At 39.0% G+C, this 24,492-nt stretch overlaps 1 protein-coding gene across 1 annotated transcript in view; it reads right to left on the bottom strand.

Annotated features, from left to right (window-relative positions):
- LOC139936240 (uncharacterized) overlaps positions 1 to 24,492 on the bottom strand; it is a 110,112-nt gene that overhangs the window by 17,438 nt on the left and 68,182 nt on the right. The window contains exons 5-8 of the mRNA XM_071931023.1: positions 21,565 to 21,684; positions 13,671 to 13,805; positions 7,143 to 7,271; positions 615 to 782 (exon numbers count right to left, since the gene is read on the bottom strand). Of these exons, the coding sequence (XP_071787124.1) occupies positions 615 to 782; positions 7,143 to 7,271; positions 13,671 to 13,805; positions 21,565 to 21,684 (552 nt within the window). The remainder of the gene's footprint in view (positions 1 to 614; positions 783 to 7,142; positions 7,272 to 13,670; positions 13,806 to 21,564; positions 21,685 to 24,492) is intronic.

The raw sequence follows: 24,492 nt of genomic DNA, 5'->3' as shown, positions 1-24,492 counted from the left end.
GTCTTTCTTCTTCACCAATACCCACCCCCCCCCCTCCACAGGGGAGTCACTGACCCCCCCCCCTCCACAGGGGAGTCACTGACCCCCCCCCCCCTCCACAGGGGAGTCACTGTACCCACCCCTCCCTCCACAGGGGAGTCACTGTACACTTGAAGGTATTAAAAGAAATAAAACTATTCGATAACACAAACAACTGTTTTTGTGTCAGAAAGTTTCCGAAAAAATCCCAATGAACATCAACATGAGATCTGTTTTGAACAGACAGCCTTGGCTTGTGTGACAAGATCTGATTATAAACAGAACCCGACGAAACGAAAATACTTTTTCATTCAAAGTTGCATTTTTAAGGCACTGGAAAACCTGTGGAAGTATCGTCAAATACCAGTATCCTCACTTGGAGTATCCCAAAATATGCATCAAAGAACCAAAACGGATTTACTTCAGAGGAAGCTGTTTCTAACATTGTCATCTACTATCAACACTCTCCTTTGATCGTTTACTAGTAAGTTTTTATGCTAAACAATATTTTGAAAAGTTACCAATATGTGTCCAGTGCCTATGAAATTAAACATTACACGATGTGAAAACCAACGAGAATGAATTGAGATGGTTACTTTGACAGTTGACTCCGTCTCCAACGTAACCCCCTGGACATGGTCCGCAGAGGTAGAGTCGTATTTTTGCTGTGTTTGGAAGTAGAGAACCGATGCTTCGTGGGTTAATATTGCGATCTGTGCATGTTACGTTGGTGAAGCAAGGACGATTGAAACAGGTACTCGGATCTAAGGACAGAGAGAGAGAAACAATAAACAAAGTGAGAACCACCAATTAATTAAGAAAGACTCGCAATATACCACGCTTATCATAGTACGACAAAAAGACAGTAATTTCACTCGCTAATACTACACAGCTTATATATATATGCTCACTGTAAGTATAATATGGACCAATGACGAAGCAAGTTATGGACAACTAAATGCAGTTGTAACTAAATTATAACAACATGCTACAGAAATAATCTAAAAAACTACATCACATTGACGTCGCAACGTGTGTCGATTACCCGCGTGTAAAGGGGAGAAAGAGTGAGCGTGAGAAAAATATACGGTGAATCTTTAATACTAAACATTGAAAAAGTAGAAAGACACAAATTATGAGAACCTTAAATTTACTTTATTTGTTTGTGTATTGATTAGCATTAAGGGATTGGGCTGGCGTGGGAAGCTCATGGTGCGGAACATTCACACGCCACAATTTGTAAAGAGCGCCCTCAATCTCCAAGCACTGCAACAAACGGGCTAGACCTGCATAGAGAAAGTGCAAGGCTCCATGAAAACATCTTAACACATCTCAGTGTTTAGAAACCTCAACAAAATGGCAAGTGTTGCCGGTGTCGCATGCAATTATGTCCTCTATGCAATAATGTCCGCTGGACGGTTTTGCATATGCAATCATGTCCACCCGGACGCTGCTGCATAATGCAGTTGTGTCCGTTTGGACACATTTGCATTTGCAGTTGTGTCCGCCCCCGTGAAAAACCGTCCTTGCAGTATAAACGCCCTTGGTCAACGGAACACGGTCACCATTTTTTTTACAAGCTAAGTGCATGTCATGAATGACATAGGGAAGTGTTCGGCCGTTGGGTATTCGCTGCAATCATAAAATACGTGAATATTCATGCTGCATATACGTAGGTTCAGTGCACGGCACGCTCGCTTTCGTGCGCACATACATGCACAGTCATGTACATGTCAGCCGGACGGTTTTTGCATAGCCCGGACACGTTTGCATATGCAAACGTGTCCGGAGCGGACAGTATTGCATGGCGGACACAATTGCATCTCACACCGGTGTTCGAACATTAGGAACCAGTAATGTTTACGCGAGTTTGATTTAATCACGTAGTATTCTGACGCATTGCACATGAAACTAAAATGGTACAAACATTGAAATACGCACGAGACTAGCACTAGTCCCCAGATCAGTCAACATAGAATCTCACCATGCTGCTGCCATGTTTCTTAATTAGGTGCCATGTGTGGTTTACGAACCAACTATCCCCGTAAGCCTTGATTTTATCATAAAATTGCAATTCCAATAGAAGAACAGAACGAAATGACTCAACTGCAATTAAAAGAACTTTCATCGTCCACACTCAACATCCCTTGTCAATTCATCTACACGCCTAAACTGACCTTGAAATGTACAATCTAGACCCGTCAAAAAAGTATTCATACTTTCCAAAGATTAAGAATTCAATTCACAAGTACTTTCAATTATGGTGATTCATTCCTAATTTAAAGAAATACCACCCTCTCAATTGAAAGTTTAAAAAGAGAGAGCGAGAGAACACAACTCTCAACACTGTATGTTTCCGTTATGTAAGCTTAAAGTGATCTTCAGTCGAGATTAAAAAGGAACAACCACACACACCCAAGCAACCAATTAAAATATTTTGCTTTGAATTACAGCATGAAATACAAAGGAAATCACATTCTCTAAGAGGTTCTATATGGTCTATCGATCACAATCGGGCCAACACTTCATAAATATGATCTCTTTGTTTAAAATTGGTGAAGCTATGTTCTGCAGAACTAATTGAAACATGCCAACAACTTGTATGGAATTCCGAGAGGAGCATTCAAAGGGTAAAACGTCCCGAGTATTAAACATAAATGCCTTTCGTGAGTCCATATTTTTCCATATCCCTCCACACAAAGCAACATTTATAAAGACACGACCAGTTAAGAATCCTCCAATATTTCATCTAGTCTGTGAAGGATCTGCTTGTTTTATTGCATTTCTTGAAAGGGTTATTCCTAATTACGGAGGTTTATGGGAATTCTTTGGTTCATGTGAACCGAGTTATGTTTGTTAAGAGATTCCTATCGGGTCTCGGCAAATCGGTTCCATCCGTTTGCAGCGTGCGGTTTGAAGCTGGCAACAGTCTGTGTCACCTCATTTCATTCTCTATCACGACCATTCCAAAGTGATTTATCTAGATCTACAAGAAACCTGTCTCGAGCAAATTATCTTTGAGGTATACCGAGAAGTCTACACGTGGTATTGACGGATTCGGCAAGAAAAAGACTCTTCACTTTATTGAGGATGTCGTCTTCCTCGTTTGTTTTGCTGAAGCCTTTTCAATTTCAATATAAAACAAAAATGCAGTCGAAATGAATTAAATAAACGATACGTAAACAGTGTTTATTCTTTGTTTCGTTAATGTCTCTGCTGCAAGTGACTCGTGAGCTTCATTATGAATCTTTTCTTGTCTACCAATAATATAATATGAATACAATGCGATCGCTCGTCCTTACCGGAACGTTAATTTAGAAGAAAAAAAACCCGTAAACTAAACAGCGTCCTTAAACTTAGTTTAGGCTTAATGTCTAGTTGAGGTGAGAATGGTTAAGAATATAAAACTAGACCTGTTGCAGAATCTGTTAGATCCATCCAGGCAGTTTCTTTACTTTACAACACCCAGAAGTAACAATTCAGGACATCGCGTGTCATGATTGCGGTGCAACTTTATGTAGTCTTTCGATGCAGATATCTCCTGCATATAACAGTATTCCGTTACTAAGCAGTATAACAACAATTTGAAATTGATCAGCTCGTTAACAATTTTAGAGTTTGGGAATGACAACCATGACTTGGTACAGTTATCAATTAAAACACAGATTCTTGTTCCATGATCCAACAAACCAAAAAATCAACACTGCTTCTAATTTGGTTAAAAGTAATCAAATTACTATTAGCTGAGCGATGTTTACTGGGTTTCCTTTAAGAGGATATCTAAATCGGATGGGAACGATTGTTCAAAGTCAAGTTTTGACCTTGGTAATTCACAACTTGTTCTGAGTGTGATATTATAAAAAGCCTTCGGAGTAATCACGATTTGATGGTTGAGGTTTTTACAGTTTACCGGAATTAAGTTTGGTTTTTAATAGCACATTTCACAAATCCCAACTTGATCGACTCTCACCGTTCTGAAGACTAAAATAACACACAATTATTAGTCGACGTATATGTCCGCTCAAACCAGAGGCAACGAAAAGTTGATCTCGCAAGTCGATTGAGGTTCCAGATTTAAATGTTATTACTTGTGTATATTGGATCACATAATGTGCCGATACTCATCTTTGACATTTATAGCCTATACTATATTGTTCACCACATTACCAATAATGTACTTCAACTAAACACTTGCAATCGGGTGCTGGGTGACTGTCTGTGTGTTTGTTGGAGGTGTTTGTTTGGTCATTTGTTTGGAGTAATATAACATGGTATCGGACAGAACTTCAAACCATTATGTTAACCACCAAGTTTAAAAAATGGATATCACATAAAAAGATTCGAAAAAACGCACCGACTCTTATAAATGAACAAGTATTATCGACGACAAAACAACAAAACACAGACATAAATTTCTTTATGGTATCTGGCGTATTTCCAGAAGATAGAGACTCTTGCGCTATTTATAAATTGTTAAGTGGCACTTCGCACGCACCTGACTGCTCGACAACGTCGTAATTGCGACATGTAGAATACCTTGTCAATTAATTACACTCTGGACGTCCTCCCAAAGTCTGAACTATAATTACAGGAGCTACCGGGCGACGGCAATTGTCACCCTTGACATTGACCAGTAGGTAAATCAAGCCATCTCAAGACATACACCTTGTTGTTTGTCCCCATAGACAAAACAATTGCGAAGGCTATATAGAAAGTAGCCTCACAATTGTCACGTAGGCCAAAACAATTACAGTGAAATCTTCTGCGAATAACCGGTCACAAATCCTTTGTTTTAAATATTTGTAACATAACTACCAATTCGTTGATTGAATTGCTTCTTTGTAAATTTATTTTAAATTGTTTTTAGTTTTTATAGTTTTAACACTTACGGCAATACAGTAACAAATTGGTAAATAACTCATTCGTGCGAAAAACTCATAAGAAAGTAATATAAAGTCAGCCAAAAACTTCCCCAAATGCGTCGGATTGGTGTTCATTTTGACCTATATGGAAGGCACCTTACAGAGTCCTCAATCAGCAGCTTCTTAAACCCTCGTCACGGTTAGCAAGTTTTCAATTTCTTGGCAGCCGAAGGGGCATGGCCAGGGGAAAGAAAATAGACAAGATTGTCAATAGAGGGGCTAAAGCGCCCGAAGCCTGGCCAGAATGGACATTTCAAAACAGACAGATTTGGTTTTAGGAGGCACCGACCTTAACATTGCTGGGGGCAGCAAGCAAACAAATACACACATTAAAAAAGAATTGCACGGCAACCCACACGACAAACAAACAAACAAACAAACGAACAAACTAACAGTTAATGTCACACGGTTGGACACCCGTGGCCTTTGCATACCGTGTTTATGTCACAAGTTTACAAACGACTCAATTTGAAAACTTTGAAATTCTTGTGAATTCCATTCTTAACTGACCCTTGGACTCGGCGCCAATGTAGCGGTGGAATTCAGCTTATGTTTGGGGTCACGGGAAGGGGGGGGGGGTCGGAAGGGGGGGGGGTGTTTCAGCCAATACTTTCCGTTGCATTAAGAAAATCTATAAGCAAGCCCTTTTCCAGTACCCTCTTTTATATATGTTGCTACTTTTCTGGAGTGGGCGTGAAAACTAACAGCATAAACGAGTACCAGTACATTACTTCAAGGTTCAAGACTGAATTCATATAATTCACAATAATATTTTTTAACGAAACATTAAGCCTAAACCGGCTTAAAAAAAAAAAAAAAAAAAAAAAAAAAACTCAACTTCACCTGCCACACAACATAATAATCTGCAATAGGCTAAACAAAATAGGAGAAGTAGGCCAACTGACAATACTGTGCCGATGTTCTAACCATAAAGGCCCGCATTGACTTCTTGCTAAACCAAAAATGACGAACTTATTATGGCGAACAAAATTTATTCATTATTTATTATTTTTTTTTTGAACTTTGGTGCTATGAGTACCTCCCTTTTTTTTTACGAGACAAGGAATGTAAAGGTTACACAAAATTGGCTTGATGTGTTTTTCAATAATATTCCCCTTTCAAATACCAGGCTAGAAAGATTGATGTGGTCCAACCCTCCTGGGGACAAGGTCAAAAGAACTAACACCTTGATACCAGCTGCACAGCTGTTGCCTGCCTCCCCAATTCAAACACCATACATCCATCCCATCACTACAGTTATTCGGGATCTGTAATCGACTCAAGACGGACAAAACTCTGCTCGAATTTTAATCATTTTAAGAAATGACTTTCCCCCGGGGGGGTGCAGAGGGAGGGGCAGAAGGCACTAATCAAGCCCCTTATAATACCAAGAGTGGTGAAGGAAGTAGGTGGATTCTGAATGTATTCTCGCACTCCTTGCGTTCTCAATCAAACAAAGTTATAAATAGCGATCAGTCAAATATGAATCACCGAAAAGTTTAGATAACTCCAGACCTCTAGCTACGCCAACCCGACCCTTACATTGTACGACCTTTCTAAATGTCGAGGGTACCTTTTAACACATTCTTGGTTTTATAATTGGTCTAAAGTGGGTCACAAAGAAAGGGTGTGGCCAAATAGAGTGAATGTGAATGAATTAAAGGAACACGTTGCCTTGGATCGGTCGAGTTGGTCTTTGAAAAACGTTTGTAACCGTTTGTTATAAAATGCATATGGGTAGAAAGATATTGTAAAAGTAGAATACAATGATCCACACAAACATGCATCGAAATTGCGTGGTTTTCCTTTTACCTCGTCGACTAACACGTCGGCCATTTATGGGGGTCAAAATTTTGACTCCCATAAATGGCCGACGGTGATAGTTCGCACAGTAGAAGGAAAACCACGCAATTTCGAGGCAAACTTGTGTGGATCATTGTATGCTACTTTTCAAACATCTTTCCAACCATATGCATTATATAAAAAAACGGTTACAAACGCTTTTGTTTTGACCAACTCGTCTGATCCAAGGCAACGTGTTCCTTTAAAGCATAATATTAAAACAAATATCAGACTTGTTAAAAGTAACCGTTTATACACCTCAGGTTGTCCAAGTTGTCACAGTGTGAAGTTAATATGAACCTTTTGTTTACATGTTCTCATTCAAACAAATTGTTAAATCAGAAATGAGGGATATCTTACCTACTGGTACGCAGTATGTGCCGTTACCACCGTAACCCTCATTACATTCACACGTGTAACTCCTAACTTTATTCGTACAGGTGGCAAACCTGTGGCAGTTGTGCCGCCTGGTGGCGCACTCGTCTTCATCTGTCAATGAACAAAATATCAGAAATTGATGAGTATTTTGAGAACGAGATGTGGTTCAATCTTGTCACACTTTGTGGGAATATTGCGGTAAAATCAGACTCCTTAAATGTACACTCAAACACATCGGGTGATGAAGCCTTTACCCGAACCCAATATACCCATATTCAAGTCAAGTATGGCATGGTATGGCTGACTTCCGTGCCTTTTTTGAAATTCAAGTTGCACAAATTGTGGGTGTGTAAACGCTGTAGGCGCACCAAAAAACGACCCCTTAACATAATATGTCTACTATTTTAATAGGATAATAGGCACAACATTGGGAACATAACTTTAAAAATCGAACAACCAGGAATATTAAGGTGACGAGCTACACAATTGGGTAAATAATCCACAAACAAGCTGTTAACTTCAGGTTGAGAGCGCTTCCCGCAGAGACATACTGCATAAAGAGTGAACAGAGAAAGGCCGACTCTGAGAAAGAAATTAGAGGGGTGGGGCTTCACCATGCTCCATGTAGCTAGTCTACTAATATCATAAATGTAAAAGATATGTCAATTAACAAAAGATAAACAATATTAAACAAACAAAGTTCTAAAACCTTTCGCGATATTCTCTCTAGAAATGCACACAGTATAAGGCCTATAGGCATTCTACTGTCATATTGAGCCCTCGACAGTTTGACATTATTATCGATGAGGCCGACTTCAAAATGTCAAGATCACGCAAACAATGACACCTCAGAGTAAACCAAACTCCCAAAAGCATCCAGTGTAAATATTTACAAACAAGACACCATTGTTGGTCTTGGGGGCAGTGATCTTACGGACACCACCCCTTGCCCGGGTGGTATACTATGCTTTACTATTGTAACAATGGGATAGTTATTGCTATACTTTGACCATTTTGCCTTATGACCTTTTATATTAGGTATTAGTGCTTGTCGTCTGACTCGATATACGATATATTAAACTGCATCTCACATCAGATTGACAGGGTCAAACCTAGCGAGACATCAAAGTCAACGTCAACTCAAAAAGCACTATTATGAAAAGTAAACTTAAGTCAAAACTATGAAGTCTGAGTGTTTAACGGTGTATTTGGTTTGCAAACGGTGTGTTCTATGCGGTTTGCAATACACACACCATCAACCAATCCGGGAAATGTCATCAGCATGGCAATGTACAAAGACAAATGTTTCATTTATAAAAGAGGCTTAGTTTGTTTTGTGACAAACTGACATTTCACGATCACTCAGTGAATACATGCATCTCCCTTTAATGGTTCAAATTAAAACATTTGGGCGGCAAGACATGTTTTGAAGATAATACGACCGTGTTGGAAAGTTTAACAGTTAAAAAAATGGCCTGACTCTGAGTGGAAGTTCAAGGCTGTTTCGATGAGAGAATGGTCGCACGGAACCCTCTCAAGGGAGCCTTTTGAGGAACCATTGCCAATGGTTCCCCATTCATTGGGAACACTTTCTTTGGAGCACTTTCTTGGGTACCCGACGGTAACAAGTTCTGACAGTTGTACCCCACAAGATGCCGTTACATACGATGGGAGACTTCAGGGTTTAAATTGGCTTTCTTGGGTACCCGACGGTAACAAGTTCTGACAGTTGTACCCCACAAGATGCCGTTACATACGATGGGAGACTTCAGGGTTTAAATTGGCAGCAACTGTTCATTTTGATCGATGTTCTCTGATAATATTCGCACGCCCAAAGCTTTGTAAACAATTGAAAATGTGTTTTTATTTGATGATCTCTTTATTCTGTTACCTCTTATTTTAATTCTTATTTGTTACCCAACTCTTTCAAAAATCTACATCAGGCTAAGTTTGAATTTGCATGGCTGTACACTCAAGTCCGTACTGCATTATGGCTTCTCCATATTTATTAACAAACATCCCAAAAGTTTGTGTAGATTTATTAAGGAAGTTGTTGAGCAGGGGTCGATTTCACAAAAGAGTTAGGGCTCGTCTTATCTCGAGTTAGGAAGAGTAACTCGTCCTAACTTAGGATTAATCTTAAGGTCTGCATGCTACAAAAACAGTGCAGGGTTGGGACTCGTCCTAAGTCCTAAGATAAGTCTTAAGTTAGGAAGAGTTTTGTGAAATCGACGGCAGAGCTCCGTAGATTTGAGTTGATGGTGTGAATATTAATCTTTATGGTATCAGTGAATACTGACCATGCACCTGGAACGCGTAGGCGGAGCGTAAGTGCCAACAAATCCAGATTGCCCATCGCTTAAAACAACAAGACACTAAAACTTGTCAAATTTCAATTATTTTTAAAAGAAACTTTCGAAGTTTATTTTAAACCTGTTTACCTTTAGAAAAACTACTACTTTGGAGTTAAGTTCCCTTCCTTGATAAAGTCAATGCCAAAAAGCACAACAACTAAGAAGATTTATGATCTATAAATAGATGTTTAGCCCTTCAGGTCGGGAATTCATGCCCTGTGGCTCAAACTTTCAGGGGTCACGACTCCAAGATAGATCCCTAGGGGGTATTCTACCCGTATCCGCTGAAAAGGTGGACAACACCTCCAACCAGGAGCAACAAACTGTTCCTCAAGGCAAACTTTATTTGCTGGTCACTGTTTGAAAATAACTCGAAAGGAACTGCTGGGAAATTCGTTTACAAAATGGAAATAATGGACGATGTAAAATTTAGGTATTTTTTATAACTAAATGTTGCAGTCCTAAACATATTGCCCTGTGGATCGGATGGCAATTATTATGTTTCTACCGGTAAGTATAATTCCAAACAGAAATGTTGTTGCTGAACTTTAAGTCCTATAAAGTAGGTCTTGAATCTGGAATAAATAATTATACGCACCCAGTATTATGTTTTTCAATTTTTTGTTTACTATGTTGTGCTTATCGCATAACAGAAACATGCGTCTAGATCAGTTTGTAAGGCTTTAATTATAACAGAACTTCAGTTTATTTTAAAGATACAATTATTTTGTGGCGGTTTAAAAATAAACATAGCCGTTTCAAATTTAAATGATTGATATCATATTTGGGACATGGTAACTTAGAAGAAGCCAACATGGAAGCCAATTCTTGAGATGTATCACCCATGCATGTCTGAGGACACTTCAGAGTTGTCCGTTTTATAAGCAAACTATGGCGAGCAATAATTCCTTAAAATAGATACAAATGTGTGTGTATGGGCACGGCCCAGATAAAGGACCAAAGTGACCCTTTTCCCCTCTTACTTAACTTTACGGAGTAAAAGTTGTTTATGGGAAAGGGAGCATAGGTGAAATATGGATTCAAACTAGTTCTTTTGATAATAGTGCAAATATTGGTTAGAAGGTTTCGTGGTGGAGATACAATCTAAGTTTGCAGTAACACATGTAAAGTTAGGATTTGATACTCGGCATGGTGGAGACATTCTTTGAACATTGTACGTAGTGGCGGTTTCAACTTTCCGCCGTGTTCAGTTTCCGAATGGCCAAAATACGGTAACATTACGTCATGCGACGCCTGCGCACAGCAAGCAAAAGTAATCATTTTTTCGTGCCGTACTGAGTCCCGGAAAACTGAACACGGCGGAAAACTGAAACCGCCACAACGGTGGAGATGCAATTAAGAAGGTTTGCAGACCATGTGTAGGCTACAATTGATATGAAAGTTTGCAAGGTGGAGACACAATTTAGTACGGTTTGCAATGACACAATCAGTGAAATGGGGAATGTTTGGGTTTTGAAAGATGTTTATTATAATAATAGTAATAGTCATAATAATAGTCATAGTCATAGTCATAGTCATAGTCATAGTCATAGTCATAGTCATAGTCATAGTCATAGTCATAGTCATAGTCATAGTCATAGTCATAGTCATAGTCATAGTCATAGTCATAGTCATAGTCATAGTCATAGTCATAGTCATAGTCATAGTAATAGTAATAGTAATAATAAGACTTGTAATGCGCACATATCTACCCTGCTGGGTGTTCAAGGCGCAGTAGAACCAAAAACAAAACAAAACAAAAACAAAACATAACACAAAGAAAAACAGACACAACAAAACATTATTCAACACTGAGCATCAATACTCTTTTAATATATGCATTTATTGACTCGTTCAAACCAAACCAACTTCTTCTAAAGGTGTGTACCCGAACGATAGAAACCTTCAAAACACATTGTTACGTTCACGGTGGTTTATTTATAAATCGGACTCATGCCTGCCTTTTTGTCAACGATGGAAACATCCCAGACAGAGGGCACAAATATTCCTGCAAGATTACGACTTGATTTACTTCTACATCCAATACACGACAATTCGATAGGTGTCCTCTTCTTGCTTGTAATGTATGCATTAATGTGACCGGTTGTGCACTTCCTTCTCGTTCAATGGAAACCCTACTCTGCCCAAAGGCCCAGGGTTACCTATTTCTAATTATGACACGATTTAAAATACATCGTCTTTGCGGTTTCAACCTTCGAGGGTTCCTCTTAAAGGAAACCAAATTGAATGGAACATGAACTACCAGTCGTCTGTAGTGTGGCTGATTTCCTCCTGGGATGTAACAATGATTGAGTGATGTTATCCATCTTATCCTTCATGTTGTGGTTACATTAATGTTTACTTGGCATAAATTAGCCAGGTTCGTTCTGATAAGGGACATTATTTTACCAACGCCCAAAAAAAACCCAGCACCCTTTATTTTAGGAATAATGCATTACCATTAACCACAAACTCAATATAATAATAATATCGAAGTCTTATACAGCGCATGCGTATCTACCAAAATAAGTGTACTCAAGGCGCCGAGTATAAACAAACTTTCAGAAAGATAGGTTATTGCAGTGATGGATATGAAAAACGATGAGTAGAGCAAATCAAAGGGAGAACCATGTACAATGACATGCATCACATCAAGACAGGCTCATTATCCAATCATGTGGTATTTAGGACATCGCATGCCTCCTCCTTCAGGCAAACGGAGTACAAACTTTCTTAACTTATGTACAAATATTCAACCAATGGGAATGGATAAGTATCTGGAGTCATGGCTGAAAGTAAACACAATATCATAAATATTTATGCCATGTTTTGTCATGTACAGTGTTTTAAACAGAAGGCTTGAAGCAGTAGCCTCAAGACAGTGATCCCATCAGGTCGCCAAGCTCCATCTATTTAAAATCACCCTGGGATCGGTTTGATCCCATCAATCAGTAACGCCTAAACTACTTCATTTTCGTTTAGTTTAGTTTAGTTTCCATCCAATATTTCTTCTTCCCATTTTCTGAAACAGCTGCTTTACATCATTCTTGTGTTATCGATACAGTCTTAACTTTGATGTTCTAGGGCAATATACTAAGAGAATCCGTTGCCTGGATTAGTAGCGCGTAGAAGTAGGTCGCGAGGAAGCCCCTGTATTTCCAACCCGGAAATGATGACTAACTCTCATGGTTGAGGGGGTATGGTTGGTAGGGCGTTCCACGGGACGGAGTAACACTAATGGGTACATTGGGGAGTGTTTGGGGGGGGAGGCAGCAGAGGTACGTCCATCACATTTAAATGTGCAGGCCTATACGTCTCTGTCAATATTTTATGTGGTTGGAAATAAGCCTTTTCCACACTGGAGATTTTGTCCAAGACAATTTTGTCAGCATCATTTTACCGAAGAAGACACGCGCCATCGACGGGCAAAATATATAAAAATATGTATATGTACACATGTGTCCATGATTGTGTTGACAAGTAAATACAATCATACAAAGTTGTCCAATTAACAAATTACGTGATCAAATAATTCAGACAAAAATGACAACCAAACACAAACACCAGTTCATTTGTGTGTTCCTACGCTGTACTTCCATAGTGTTTGTTGACTACATTCACAGGGCCAAGACGACAATGACCTATAATGTCATTGACATTCCGAAGCAATAGTCGAAAGTGATATCGGAATGTCACAAAGGAATAGGAGGACATTTCACCTGTATATCCGCTCCCATTTCAAACCTGTCCAGAATGTTGTTACAACAGTGAATCCCCTTAGCTATGAGAATGTACACAGTCATCGCTTAGGGACTGGTGTGGTTTAAACCCAGAGTAGACAGGAAATGGACGCACGTGTCATAAGTATCCGGGGTTTCTAAAAACATTATGGTTGGAATAAAACATACTGCATGCTTCATGGTTGCATTGATACACTCACCGCAGTGCCAATGTCAACTGTATTCTTTCATTTTCTCTTCTTGTCTGTGTTCTGAATGCAACCACAAAGCAATAGGCATGCCGTTACCGCTAAGAAGTCTACGTGACACAGTCACTCTTAGCCCAAACTCAAACCTCTACTACAAGAAGTAGCCTGAGATGGCAAGATTCGGTTTAAGTTCTATACAGGAGTTTGAGAAACCATGGAGAAACTTACCGGAACACTGATACTTTCCATCGATGAATTTGTAGCTCAGACCAAGTTTACAAAGACACGTGTAGCTGCCGTATGTATTATGACATCTCTTATCAATCGGACATAATCCTGGGATTTCTGCACATTCGTTGATATCTATAAAGGTTAAGAGAAATAAGTGTTTGAAATTAAATAATTTACCAATAATGTTTGTTATTTTTTGTGACAGTAATGTGATGTTAAAGCTATTCTAAATAATACCAACTATTCTAAATTAAAATTATAGCAGCTTTTGCATAGTGTTCTAACCATGCAATTACAAGCCAAATAATGTTCTTCCCCGAACACGACGTAAAGGTCAGTCCTAAGTTACCTAACTAAAGTCAATTAGAAACATTTTCTATCTCTGTAGACAGTTTGCAGACGAACTTTTTATTAAAGTCAATGACCAATTCAAAGTGCAACAAAATTGTCCATCAAACCAAGAGGCAACTTCCTAACGATAGGCAGTCTACCGGGGAATTGGGGTGTGGGGTTGGGGGTTGGTGGGGGTGGGGGGGGGGGGGGTGGTCAAGCCACCCTGACTAGTTCGCCAGTTAGCGCTTCAATACTCCACCAATCCATCAGCCAAACGGCACTTATAATAAAATGACGCACATCTGCGCAACAATTAATTTTTCAGTTTCTTTTATTTTTTAGAACCAGACGAAAAGAAAAAAGTCAAAAGTTGGGAACAACGTACCTAATTTATAATTCTATGCCTCAGTAATCAAATAGGAAGTAGGCCATAATAATATAGAGGCTGGATGGGGGTAAGTGGGCAGTTGGGTCTATTTCCTTGTAGGAAATCCTTTGTAAGGGTCTCACATTTAGAATGAAGGAATAAAGGAATCATATTCAATCAAAAACTCGAATAAAAACCCTTTGTAACTCTAGACACTGACAGTTCAATGCTCCAAGGAATTAAAACATCACACATTGTAGCACCAGAAACAAAGTCAATGCTAAGAAACAATTCCTTTATATCCGCGCTTCTAGATGGAATCGTAGTGTTTTCCTTCAAGAATTTTAAATGGTTATAAGGAGAGTGCGACCGGGTTGTGAGACTCCCAAGAACTTCGTGAACAGAGCAAGCGCAATCGGCAAAGTTGGGTCTCTAAAGACATCATGCAGATGGTTCGCCACCGGGATATATTTATTTAAACTTAATACTAAGGAGAGCCTAAACTCATAGCGCAACAAACTTAACAATGTGTGCAGAAGTCCATATGAACCAGTCGAAATTCACATAACTATAAAATATAAGCTTGTCAAATATAAGCTTGTCAAATATTCACCATGCATTAAGTGGATTCTTTAGCCGTAATATACATAGTTTTCTAGAGTTTCTGAATATCTTCCCGGTAATGACCTTTTCGATAACCGTCAATCTGCCTACCGTCCACTGCACAGCGTTGAGACTCTCCTTGTTAATGTCTCTGACCATATACTCAATGAAATGGATGGTGGAAATATTACTGCTTTACTTCTTCTGGACCTTTCTTCCGCTTTCGATACGGTGAACCATAAGATCTTACTTCATACTCTTCAATCTCTTGGTATTACTGGACAGGCATATAAATGGTTTGAGTCTTATATAAGCAATCGTTCTCAGATTGTATGTATTAATGATTGTAAATCTGATTCTATGCCTGTTACTTGTGGTGTTCCGCAGGGATCTGTCGGTGGTCCTACATTGTTTTCCATATATCTCAGCGGTATAAAGAGCATTCTTCAACGTCACTCTGTCAAATATCATTGTTACGCAGATGACATTCAGTTATACGTTTCTTTTCCCCCAAGTCAAAGTCAGGCACTTTGTTCCATTCACAATCTTGAATCTTGTGTGGAGGATATTTGTAGCTGGTTGAGTGTGTACTCTCTTAAATTGAATTGTGCTAAGTCTGAGTTTCTATTATTTGGTTCTAAGGTTCAATTAGATAAGATCGATGTTACTTCTTTCAAGATTGTTGATTCTGTGATTCCTCTCTCTCATTCTTGCAGAAATCTTGGTATAACTTTCGATTGTACAATGTCTATGTCAGGTCATATATCCAATGTGTGTAAATCTGTTCGTTACCAGTTGAGAAATGTTGGCTTGATCCGAAAATACCTGACCCGTCCAGCCACTGAGAAAATAGTACATGCTCTCATTTCGTCTCGGCTGGATTTCGGTAATGGTCTTCTTTTTCACTTACCCCAAACTCAACTTTCTAAACTACAAAAATTACAAAACGCAGCTGCTCGCATTGTCACTCTTACCAGGAAACACACTCACATTACACCAGTTCTGAAGTCACTTCACTGGCTACCAGTCGAATCTCGTATTACTTTCAAACTTCTGTTGCTTATCTTTCATTGCATTAATGGTTCTGCTTCTATATATAACATTTCTTTGGTTAAAGCTTATACTCCTGTGCGATCTCTCCGATCTTCCAATACATGCATGCTACAGGTTACTAAGAGTAGCAAGTCATGGGGCGATAGGTCTTTTTCCCATGCTGGACCCACACTCTGGAATGACTTGCCTCTACAAATCCGCAATATTTCTAACATCAATACTTTCAAGGTTAAGTTGAAAACCACTTTGTTTAATCTCGCCTATATGTAACTGGTCTATTTGTCTTATTTTCCTTGCTGTGTGTGGTTCCCCCTCCTGTGCGCCTTGAGCACCTCATTTTGGTGGATTTTGGCGCCCTATAAATATTCTTTATTATTATTATTATTATTATTATTATTATTATTATAGTTTTACATGGTATCAACAATCAAACCGTTAGACGCTATTTTCTTTATTAAATAGGTTTACAAATTTCCATTAAAAGGTCACACTTAATTTTGACGTATAACGACCCAGGGCAGTTTGAAACCGACTTGCGTTCTCATAGCGTCCGAACTTCCATTAACCCATTTTCCTTACAAGATATACACTCTTCCAAACAAATAATGTTCAGTCCGCTAGAAATTCCTTCAGTCTTATATACTTACATTGGACATTTACAAAACGTGCTTTTCTGTCAGCCAATAATGGGCACACCGGGTTTGGGCAAATTGGCACTCAAGTTTTTGTGACGAAGCGAAACCACTTGTTAGACTGAAAACTAACCCGTGAATTACTTAAAATGGTTACTCGATAGGGTTGGATCAAGAGGCCCTTGACAGGGTGTCGACGGAGCAGAAGAGCCCAAGTACAGGCCGTAGCTTGTCTACTCAGTGCGGGATGCACTTGAACTTTTCACGGCCGATAACACCAAAAGATTGTCTTCATCCTAGTGTAACTACTACACTTAGTTTCCTGGATTGTAGGAGAGTGGGTGCTGTCTCTCGTCAACACGTTGTCTTTCAACATGACAAAGAAATTGTCTCCAAGGCGATGGCTTAGGTGGCTCATTTCGTCTGGCCGCCGCCACGGTTGACTTGTCGGGCAAAGACTTGGGTGGTTCATTTCGTCTGGCTCCGCCACGGTTGACTTGTCAGGCAGGCTAGACCACTTAAGACTCGCAACTAGTCTGTTTTTTATTCACTCCTCACATTAAAAAGAACATGAAGAAGAACAAAATTCAACGACACTGCGATTGAACCATAACAATTAAAGCACTCTAAATTTACTCGTGTTTCTCACATCTAAATAAACCTATACAAGAGTATTAGTTTGGTGAAGCAGAACAGTTCTTTTTCAGAACTGAGAATTATCAAAAAATATTACCTCACCATGCAATACCTCGAACCCATAAACTGAACATGAACCCCATAAAAGTCTCACTTTTAAATAAAATTAACTTTCGGCTGAGTAATCCAGAAACAAATCCAGCAGGTATTTATGTTATTTTGTTGTAAGGTTGCCAAGATTATCAACCAAAGTATTACCTGACAAAGTAATCTACACACTCATCTCAACAGTCGATTAATCACTAGCAGTGTAAGTCAGAGATCCAAACTCACATTCTTGCAAGGAGTGACATTTCAAATGTCTCATATTTCTTTTCATTCTTTACAGTGGATTGGCTAGTGGTAATACAAGCCTCAGACTCAAGCTCTGGTGTATCTCATCCGCAGGGTGTGGGTTCAAGTCCCGGTCATGGCAAAAGTGTCCTTCAGCTAGAAGCTTTACCATTTAATTGCTTTATCCTTCGGATTGGCATTAGGTCCTGTCTACTCGATTGATATACGTGCACGTAAAATACCCGCAGGTTATAACCCCGGTGTTTCTAGTTCAAACACCAAGCACCCATGCTTGCGAGTGTCTTTCTTTAATTGTCATATAATTCGAAAGGCAGGACACCACAATATATTACGCTATCGTCTGAGACTTGAGCAATTTGTGTAAGTTAAACCATCACCTGCCCAGTGCAATACTGAATCATATCTTTATTAACATATGAAGTGCGACATAACATGTTGACAGTAGAGAAATGCCAGCTAACCTCACTCAGCCAATCCGAGTCATTAACGGATGCTTCAATCTTAATGTTGAATTTCTCGAGGAGTGTCATCATTGCATCCTCAATCTCTAAAATCAGTGTCAATAACCGTCATCTTGATCAGGAAGACAAGTAAACTGTAAGATGCCTGGCTCAGTCACTACGTACGGTTATCTCTCTTTAACTCCGCGAAGCGTCTTCCATATAGATGGAGGGGAAGGATGAGCTTTCAATGAGATTAAAGCAACGTAAAGCTGCCAAGGACGCTGAGATTGACGGTTACTGCATGGACACAGAGAACCCTTATCCAAAGCATCTCCGCAGATCTAAACTGCTTAAAGAAGCTTGCCCATCTTCCTTCTTGGAACTGACCTTGACCACTTAAACCAGGTAGCGTCTTAATGTGGAAGCATCTAAACCCCATTACGTCCTTTGTGGATGTGTGCTCACAGTGAATGGCAAGTCACATAACTGTGTACATTGGTCAATTGTTGGTAAAAGAAATCACGTTTATAATTTACAATTAATTGTATTCAAGATGTTTCAATTTGGAATAGTGCTGCCAGAAAAGAAACAAATGAAGTTGTGTTTGCAAATGAGTTAGAACAGACAGTGACTTAAAGTGCACCGAAGAGTATACAATCCGTGTCATATTCCAGGTTTAAATATTAAACTATCTTTTAATCTAAGATAGATAAATTTCATTTACTTAGGAATCCCAGTTTGAGTGAAAACTGGCAATATAAGTTGTGCGCAGCGTGGAGGCCTACACGCGGGAACGCTTCCAATAAAGATGGTGGTCAATGACGTCATCTGAAATCCATCTATTAACGAGGTTTAGCTGCACGTCACGCGAGCAAACACATAAACGTAAACGTCAATCAATTGTGTTGTTTCTACGTGACGTCAACACTTTAGGCTTATCGCCTGCTCACGTATGACAACTGTGCGCAAAAGGTCACTTCACGTATTATTATGCTAAAAACGTGAGATATGGTGAACAGAAAATTTAGACGTTTACGTTTACGCGGAATGCGGAACGTGCAGCTAAACCTTCCTATTATCAAAGACCAGTATCTGCACTTTGTGTGTGACCCAACATTGGCCTTCATGAAATAACAAACTGTTAAAGGAACACCTTTAACATTATTGTCACGCAACGATAATGGAACTGACAGTGACGTTTTTAGCTCAACATTAACAAACAACTAAATTGTTTACAGTAAAACTTTGCCAGCTGGCCAAACCTGCCTCCTTTTACATTCATCTTGCTTAAGAAGGTCGATGCACTGGACTTGAAACTCTGTAAGCCTTAGTTCAACAATGGAGTGGCAATAACTGCTGCTATAAGTATCACATGCACATGAAATAAACGGCGGTTTAATCATGTTACAAACTGTCAAACAAAATGTTCTTAAATTTCAGTTTAACTTCATTTTGTCGTTTATTTAACGTGTCCATTTCTAGGCCTACACACAACACTGTTCACACTAAATTATCCAATCATTTTGTTTGTGATTATTAATTTTGGTTTGCATTGGGGATAAAGAATATAAATTTTGGTTTTTACCCATATACACCGATGTGTGTTAGCACTGTATACTCAGTACTTTCCCGAGTCCTGTGAAAAAATATTACAGGCATGTTACTCGGGTGAGATTCGAACCCACGACCCTTGCAATTGTTTGTGATTGTTGTATTATTGATTATCTAATTCGCAGAAATGCTTTGTCATTTGTTGCATTTGAATCTAAAATTGTCATTGAAGGAGTTTACACTCCATAATTTTCTCAGATCAAACCAAATAGATCGAAGGCAACAGATATGGAAACCGATTCACACCATTTACACTGAGTTTGCTTCTTTGAAATTGACTTTCACTTTATATACTACAAAGGGGATATGGCCTGTTTTATAAAGTGCTAATGCCCGAGTGGCTTGTAGTGATTAAAAAGAAACAGTCGTCTGCTCTACTCCGGGTGAATGAAACGAGTTTTCAAACATGAATGTTCTGAAACATGTTTACCAAACCAACGTATCCGTGACTTGTTATAATTTAATTTCCAAAGATGATGGAGTGCTTGGAAATGAAATGAGCTGTTAAAGGCTGAAGAGTTGCATCAAGGGAGTCTGCCAGCAAGTCCCGCCCCGACACATTGAAATATAAACCAGCTGGTGTCACAAAGTATTGACCGGGATTGAAAATGAGTCGTGAAGTAACATACTCATTGAGTCCGCTTTACTGACTGATGATTGCATAGTCGTTTATTTTCAAATAACCACTGGATGACACGCTATCAATCCATGTGTTAACTTGACATAAACGTTGCATATTACGCCTTCAGTTGATGGTGCGCCCTCACGTATCCAAAATGTATACAGCAATCTGCGGCTAACCCAGGCCCTTTTCGAATCCCCGGTTTCGGCTTTGGATTCGGCTCCAGGCTCCGTCATCTCGTCTGAAGCCCTGAGCACGTACACGCAAAACACGCGCAATTGTCAAAAACAACTGCGAGCGCCAAGCTAGCCTTGGCTGAAGCTAGAGCCGAAACCTTGGTTTCGTGAAGGCCCCTTAATACAAAATAATGCTGATACAGATTTGGTATAGCTCTATTTTCATAATCGTTTTTAAAAATATACCATAACGGCAAAACCAACAACTCTAAGTTCTTTGTGTTGATTTGCTGAATAATGTCACAAAGAATCAGATATGAAAATTATGATTACAAATCACATCCAAATCCCAAATGTTCAATAAGTGAGTCGGATGTTTGTTAGAATTCCAAATGTCCCATGTGTGCGTCGCTGCTTGGTGGTGTAACATAAAATGACACTTCAGGAAATGTGTATGGTGAGCTACGAGAGGATGAAGGTAAGATAGCGGCGACCTTCACTTAGTACCCCGGTGCTGCCCAAAATGGCCCACCTCGACCCCCCTTTACAGAGCAGGTGTCATGGCACCGGTCATGTATATCAGTCCTTATCAAGGAAACACCTTATGTACTCGTCTCGCTTGGGCCCCGGTTTGGGTTTACACTGGCAACGAATCCTCAAACTAAACGGTCTCGATATTGAAGTAAAGTCACTACTGTGTCTAATGCCAAGACAAACTGACCCTAAACTGGCCATGCCTGAGAAGATGCATACGGTTCCAATTTATACAGTTGACCCAAAACGAGTCAAGCATCACAGCTGTACCCTAATTCTACCATTCTACCTACATGCTTTATCGAACCTTACATTTACAGTAACTTAACCCCAGACCGCTTAAATACTATTAAACCCGAAAATCAGTCGATTTTAATTCTTATAGTAAGTGAAACTTGGCATTCCAATTATAATCCTCAATATTTATCAAGATAAATGAACCTAAAATATTGTAATGCTTTCATCAAGACAACTGGCCCTGCTGACCTATGCAATGAGAGAGGAATAATAAAGTAGCGAGTTCTTACCAAGGCAGCTGTATCCATTACCAGCTACTCGTAGTCCATCAGGGCAGATACACATGACTTTATAATATCCTTGTTCTTGACATCCATAGGAACATCGCAGTGAATCACATCGTCTGTCATCTAGAATAACAACATTCAAACACAAACATAATAACATAAGTTTAAATTGTAAATAAACATTCAACTCCCGTTGTGGACATAATATTATTGCAGAACAGAAAGAAAAAAAGTACTTTTGACGCAAATTCAATTCATTTACATTGTTGATTAAGCCCATTGTGATGACGCGTCATGACGCTTCGAACCCTTGGACATAATTATTAATAATAATCTATTTTCATTCTGGAATTCTGGTGAAATATACCGCCTAACGATTAAAAAACAACGCACTGTAATGGTCATAAACTCAGAAATGTATTCGTCTTATCACTTTAATATTCGCTGTTTCTTTGTGACAGATTATTGTCCTTGTCCAAACTTTATTTCCGCCGTCCGGACGCGTCCTCTGCAACGACAAGTAAAAACTCAACGATTTCAGCAAAAACGATTTCTGAAATTTAGTTTTCGTTCTACAACTTAAAAACCGTTTAGCAATTTGTGGTAATTGATCCATCGATACAATAAGACCAGCTACTTTATTTAGGTGATTTAGCGGCTTAAAGTCACCTGGAAATATAATTATTTTTCTTTCAAACATAAGAGTATATACTTACGAACAATAAAACAATTTTTTTAGTAATTGTTTGTCACGATTTATATGTTTAAAAAATATATAAAGTTGTTTTTGGGGCTGACTCCGCCTACCCCTTTTGTGACGTCAATCAAGGCAGACTTTGCCTGCAATGCGTATAGTAAACACACGTGCAAAGTACATGTACATCCAAGTCGTGAGTTGGTACATTTGAAAAAGTGTTTTTCTGCATTCAGCAGCAAGACACCTGGTCGGCATTTCCGGAAAAAAACTTTTGTTGTTGTTTTTGAAACGTACAAACTCACGACTTGGTCCGTACATGTACTTTGCAATTGTGTTTACTCTACGCATTACAGGCAAAGTCTGCCTCGATTTACGTCACGAACAGCGCCCTCTCGGGTCGGGGTCTATTCTTAAATTTGTAAATAACATAAGAACTGATTTTTCAAAACCTTAGTTAACTGTTTATTCACATTCCACTCAAAACACATATATTAGTGACAAAAGCTTTATATTGAAAAAATACCACTTCCAGGTGACTTTAAGTTGAAAACTCGCCGCTAACCTAAAGTTAAACGCAATCTTGTGAATACTTCAACTTTGCTTGTACCTCCCATATCGCAACGTTCTAACCAGTAGTTACCGCCGGCTATGTTGAAGTGAAGCCGGTAAGATGTATTGTAGTTGACACCGATATAGAGTAAGTATACAGGCTGAGTTCAGTTCAGTTTTACCCTGCCTCGAAGGCTCGCATAAAACCACATCAAAGTCCAATGTCTGTGGTAGATATGTTTTTTTTCCCTGAGTGAAAGCCGACGATAGATATGGGTATTAAAGGTATGCCTGTATTACTTGTACCCCTACCTTGTTGGCGTTTTTTTACTTTTACGACCCTCGATAAATGACAAAGGGCTTTGATCAAATCACATTTGCCCAGGATTAAATGCTACCAAACATTATCATAAAAAAACTATACAAATCATACAAATCAAAATATAATTAAAAATTAAATGTAGTGTGTATTAACAGCCAGTCTATTTAATATTTACAGTTTGTTGGTCATTACCCTTATTGCAAGACAGGAAGAACAATTGAAGATTTGGGAGAACCTTCCACACTATTACTTCTGTGTTGATGCCCTTCAATGTTTGAGAAGAATGTACCCCATTATATTATGCAGAAATCCTCATGGAATTCGACTCTTATAAGAATTCGACTCGTGTACTTTTTAACACCAATATTTAAAAACAATATTTGGCTAGTTTTGCTCAAGTAAGTTATATGAATATGCGCACATAGTTCAGCGATTGGTTCAACAGAACATTCTTTGGAACAACTCCAACCATAATTTCATCTTAAGTCAACATCAACTGTTTGCAACAGCTTGAGTACCGTAGACTTCATGTATCATGTATGGCGTTATCTAAACATGCCCAGCGGTTATTACAAAGTGGCACCCCGGGAGTTAGTCAGGTGTGTTTGGTATAAAACCACAGAGTAACGACGTAAACCTAGCACCTCTGTCCCAACATCATTCCGCTCCATTGGGACCGCCCGTTAGAATTCCCCGTTGCGACCCCGTCGGGAACACCAAATCAAAAATAATATCTTAGGCTATCAAATACTAATTCAGTTCCCCAAGGGGTGTGAGCCGAATGGCCTGGTACCGCGGCGAGTAGCTATGGAAGTTGACTGCACTTCAATACATGACATGAATGTTACTGCCCATCGTGACGTGCGTTATGGACCTACATCAGAGTTGTTACATTCCTTCATGTCATTCTCATGTTAGCTTGGCTGGATTTAACACATCGAACAAAAACTAAAACTCCCAAAGGAAACATGAAAAACTGTCAAGTGTCAAATATGACTGAAAGGGATTTAACATTATCATTGTTCGCATAACCTTTCGACAGACGTGTTTATTTTGGAGGTTTACATTTCTTTATCTTTGCATTTTACTCATAATTATTTTCAAGTGTTGCTTCTTTCGGTTGATGTAACTCACCTGGCTGGAGTATTTTGTATTTTGTTTGTAACTTCTTAAAATAAGTTTTAAAAAGATATATATTTTTGCCTACATATTGGTCGTGTTGGTATTTATACTGACAATTTCAACCCCTTTCTTATATTGAGACATTTTAGAACTGTTTATTAGAGTAAAAGTGCATTCGACAGGTATCGAGAATAGCTAACATTATGACAGCTAGTCATATAATGGCGTTAGAACGAGTTAA

This window comes from Asterias amurensis, chromosome 4, assembly GCF_032118995.1.
Source record: "Asterias amurensis chromosome 4, ASM3211899v1".
In the NCBI taxonomy this organism is placed as follows: domain Eukaryota; kingdom Metazoa; phylum Echinodermata; class Asteroidea; order Forcipulatida; family Asteriidae; genus Asterias; species Asterias amurensis.
This window is presented reverse-complemented; position numbering and strand designations above follow the sequence as displayed.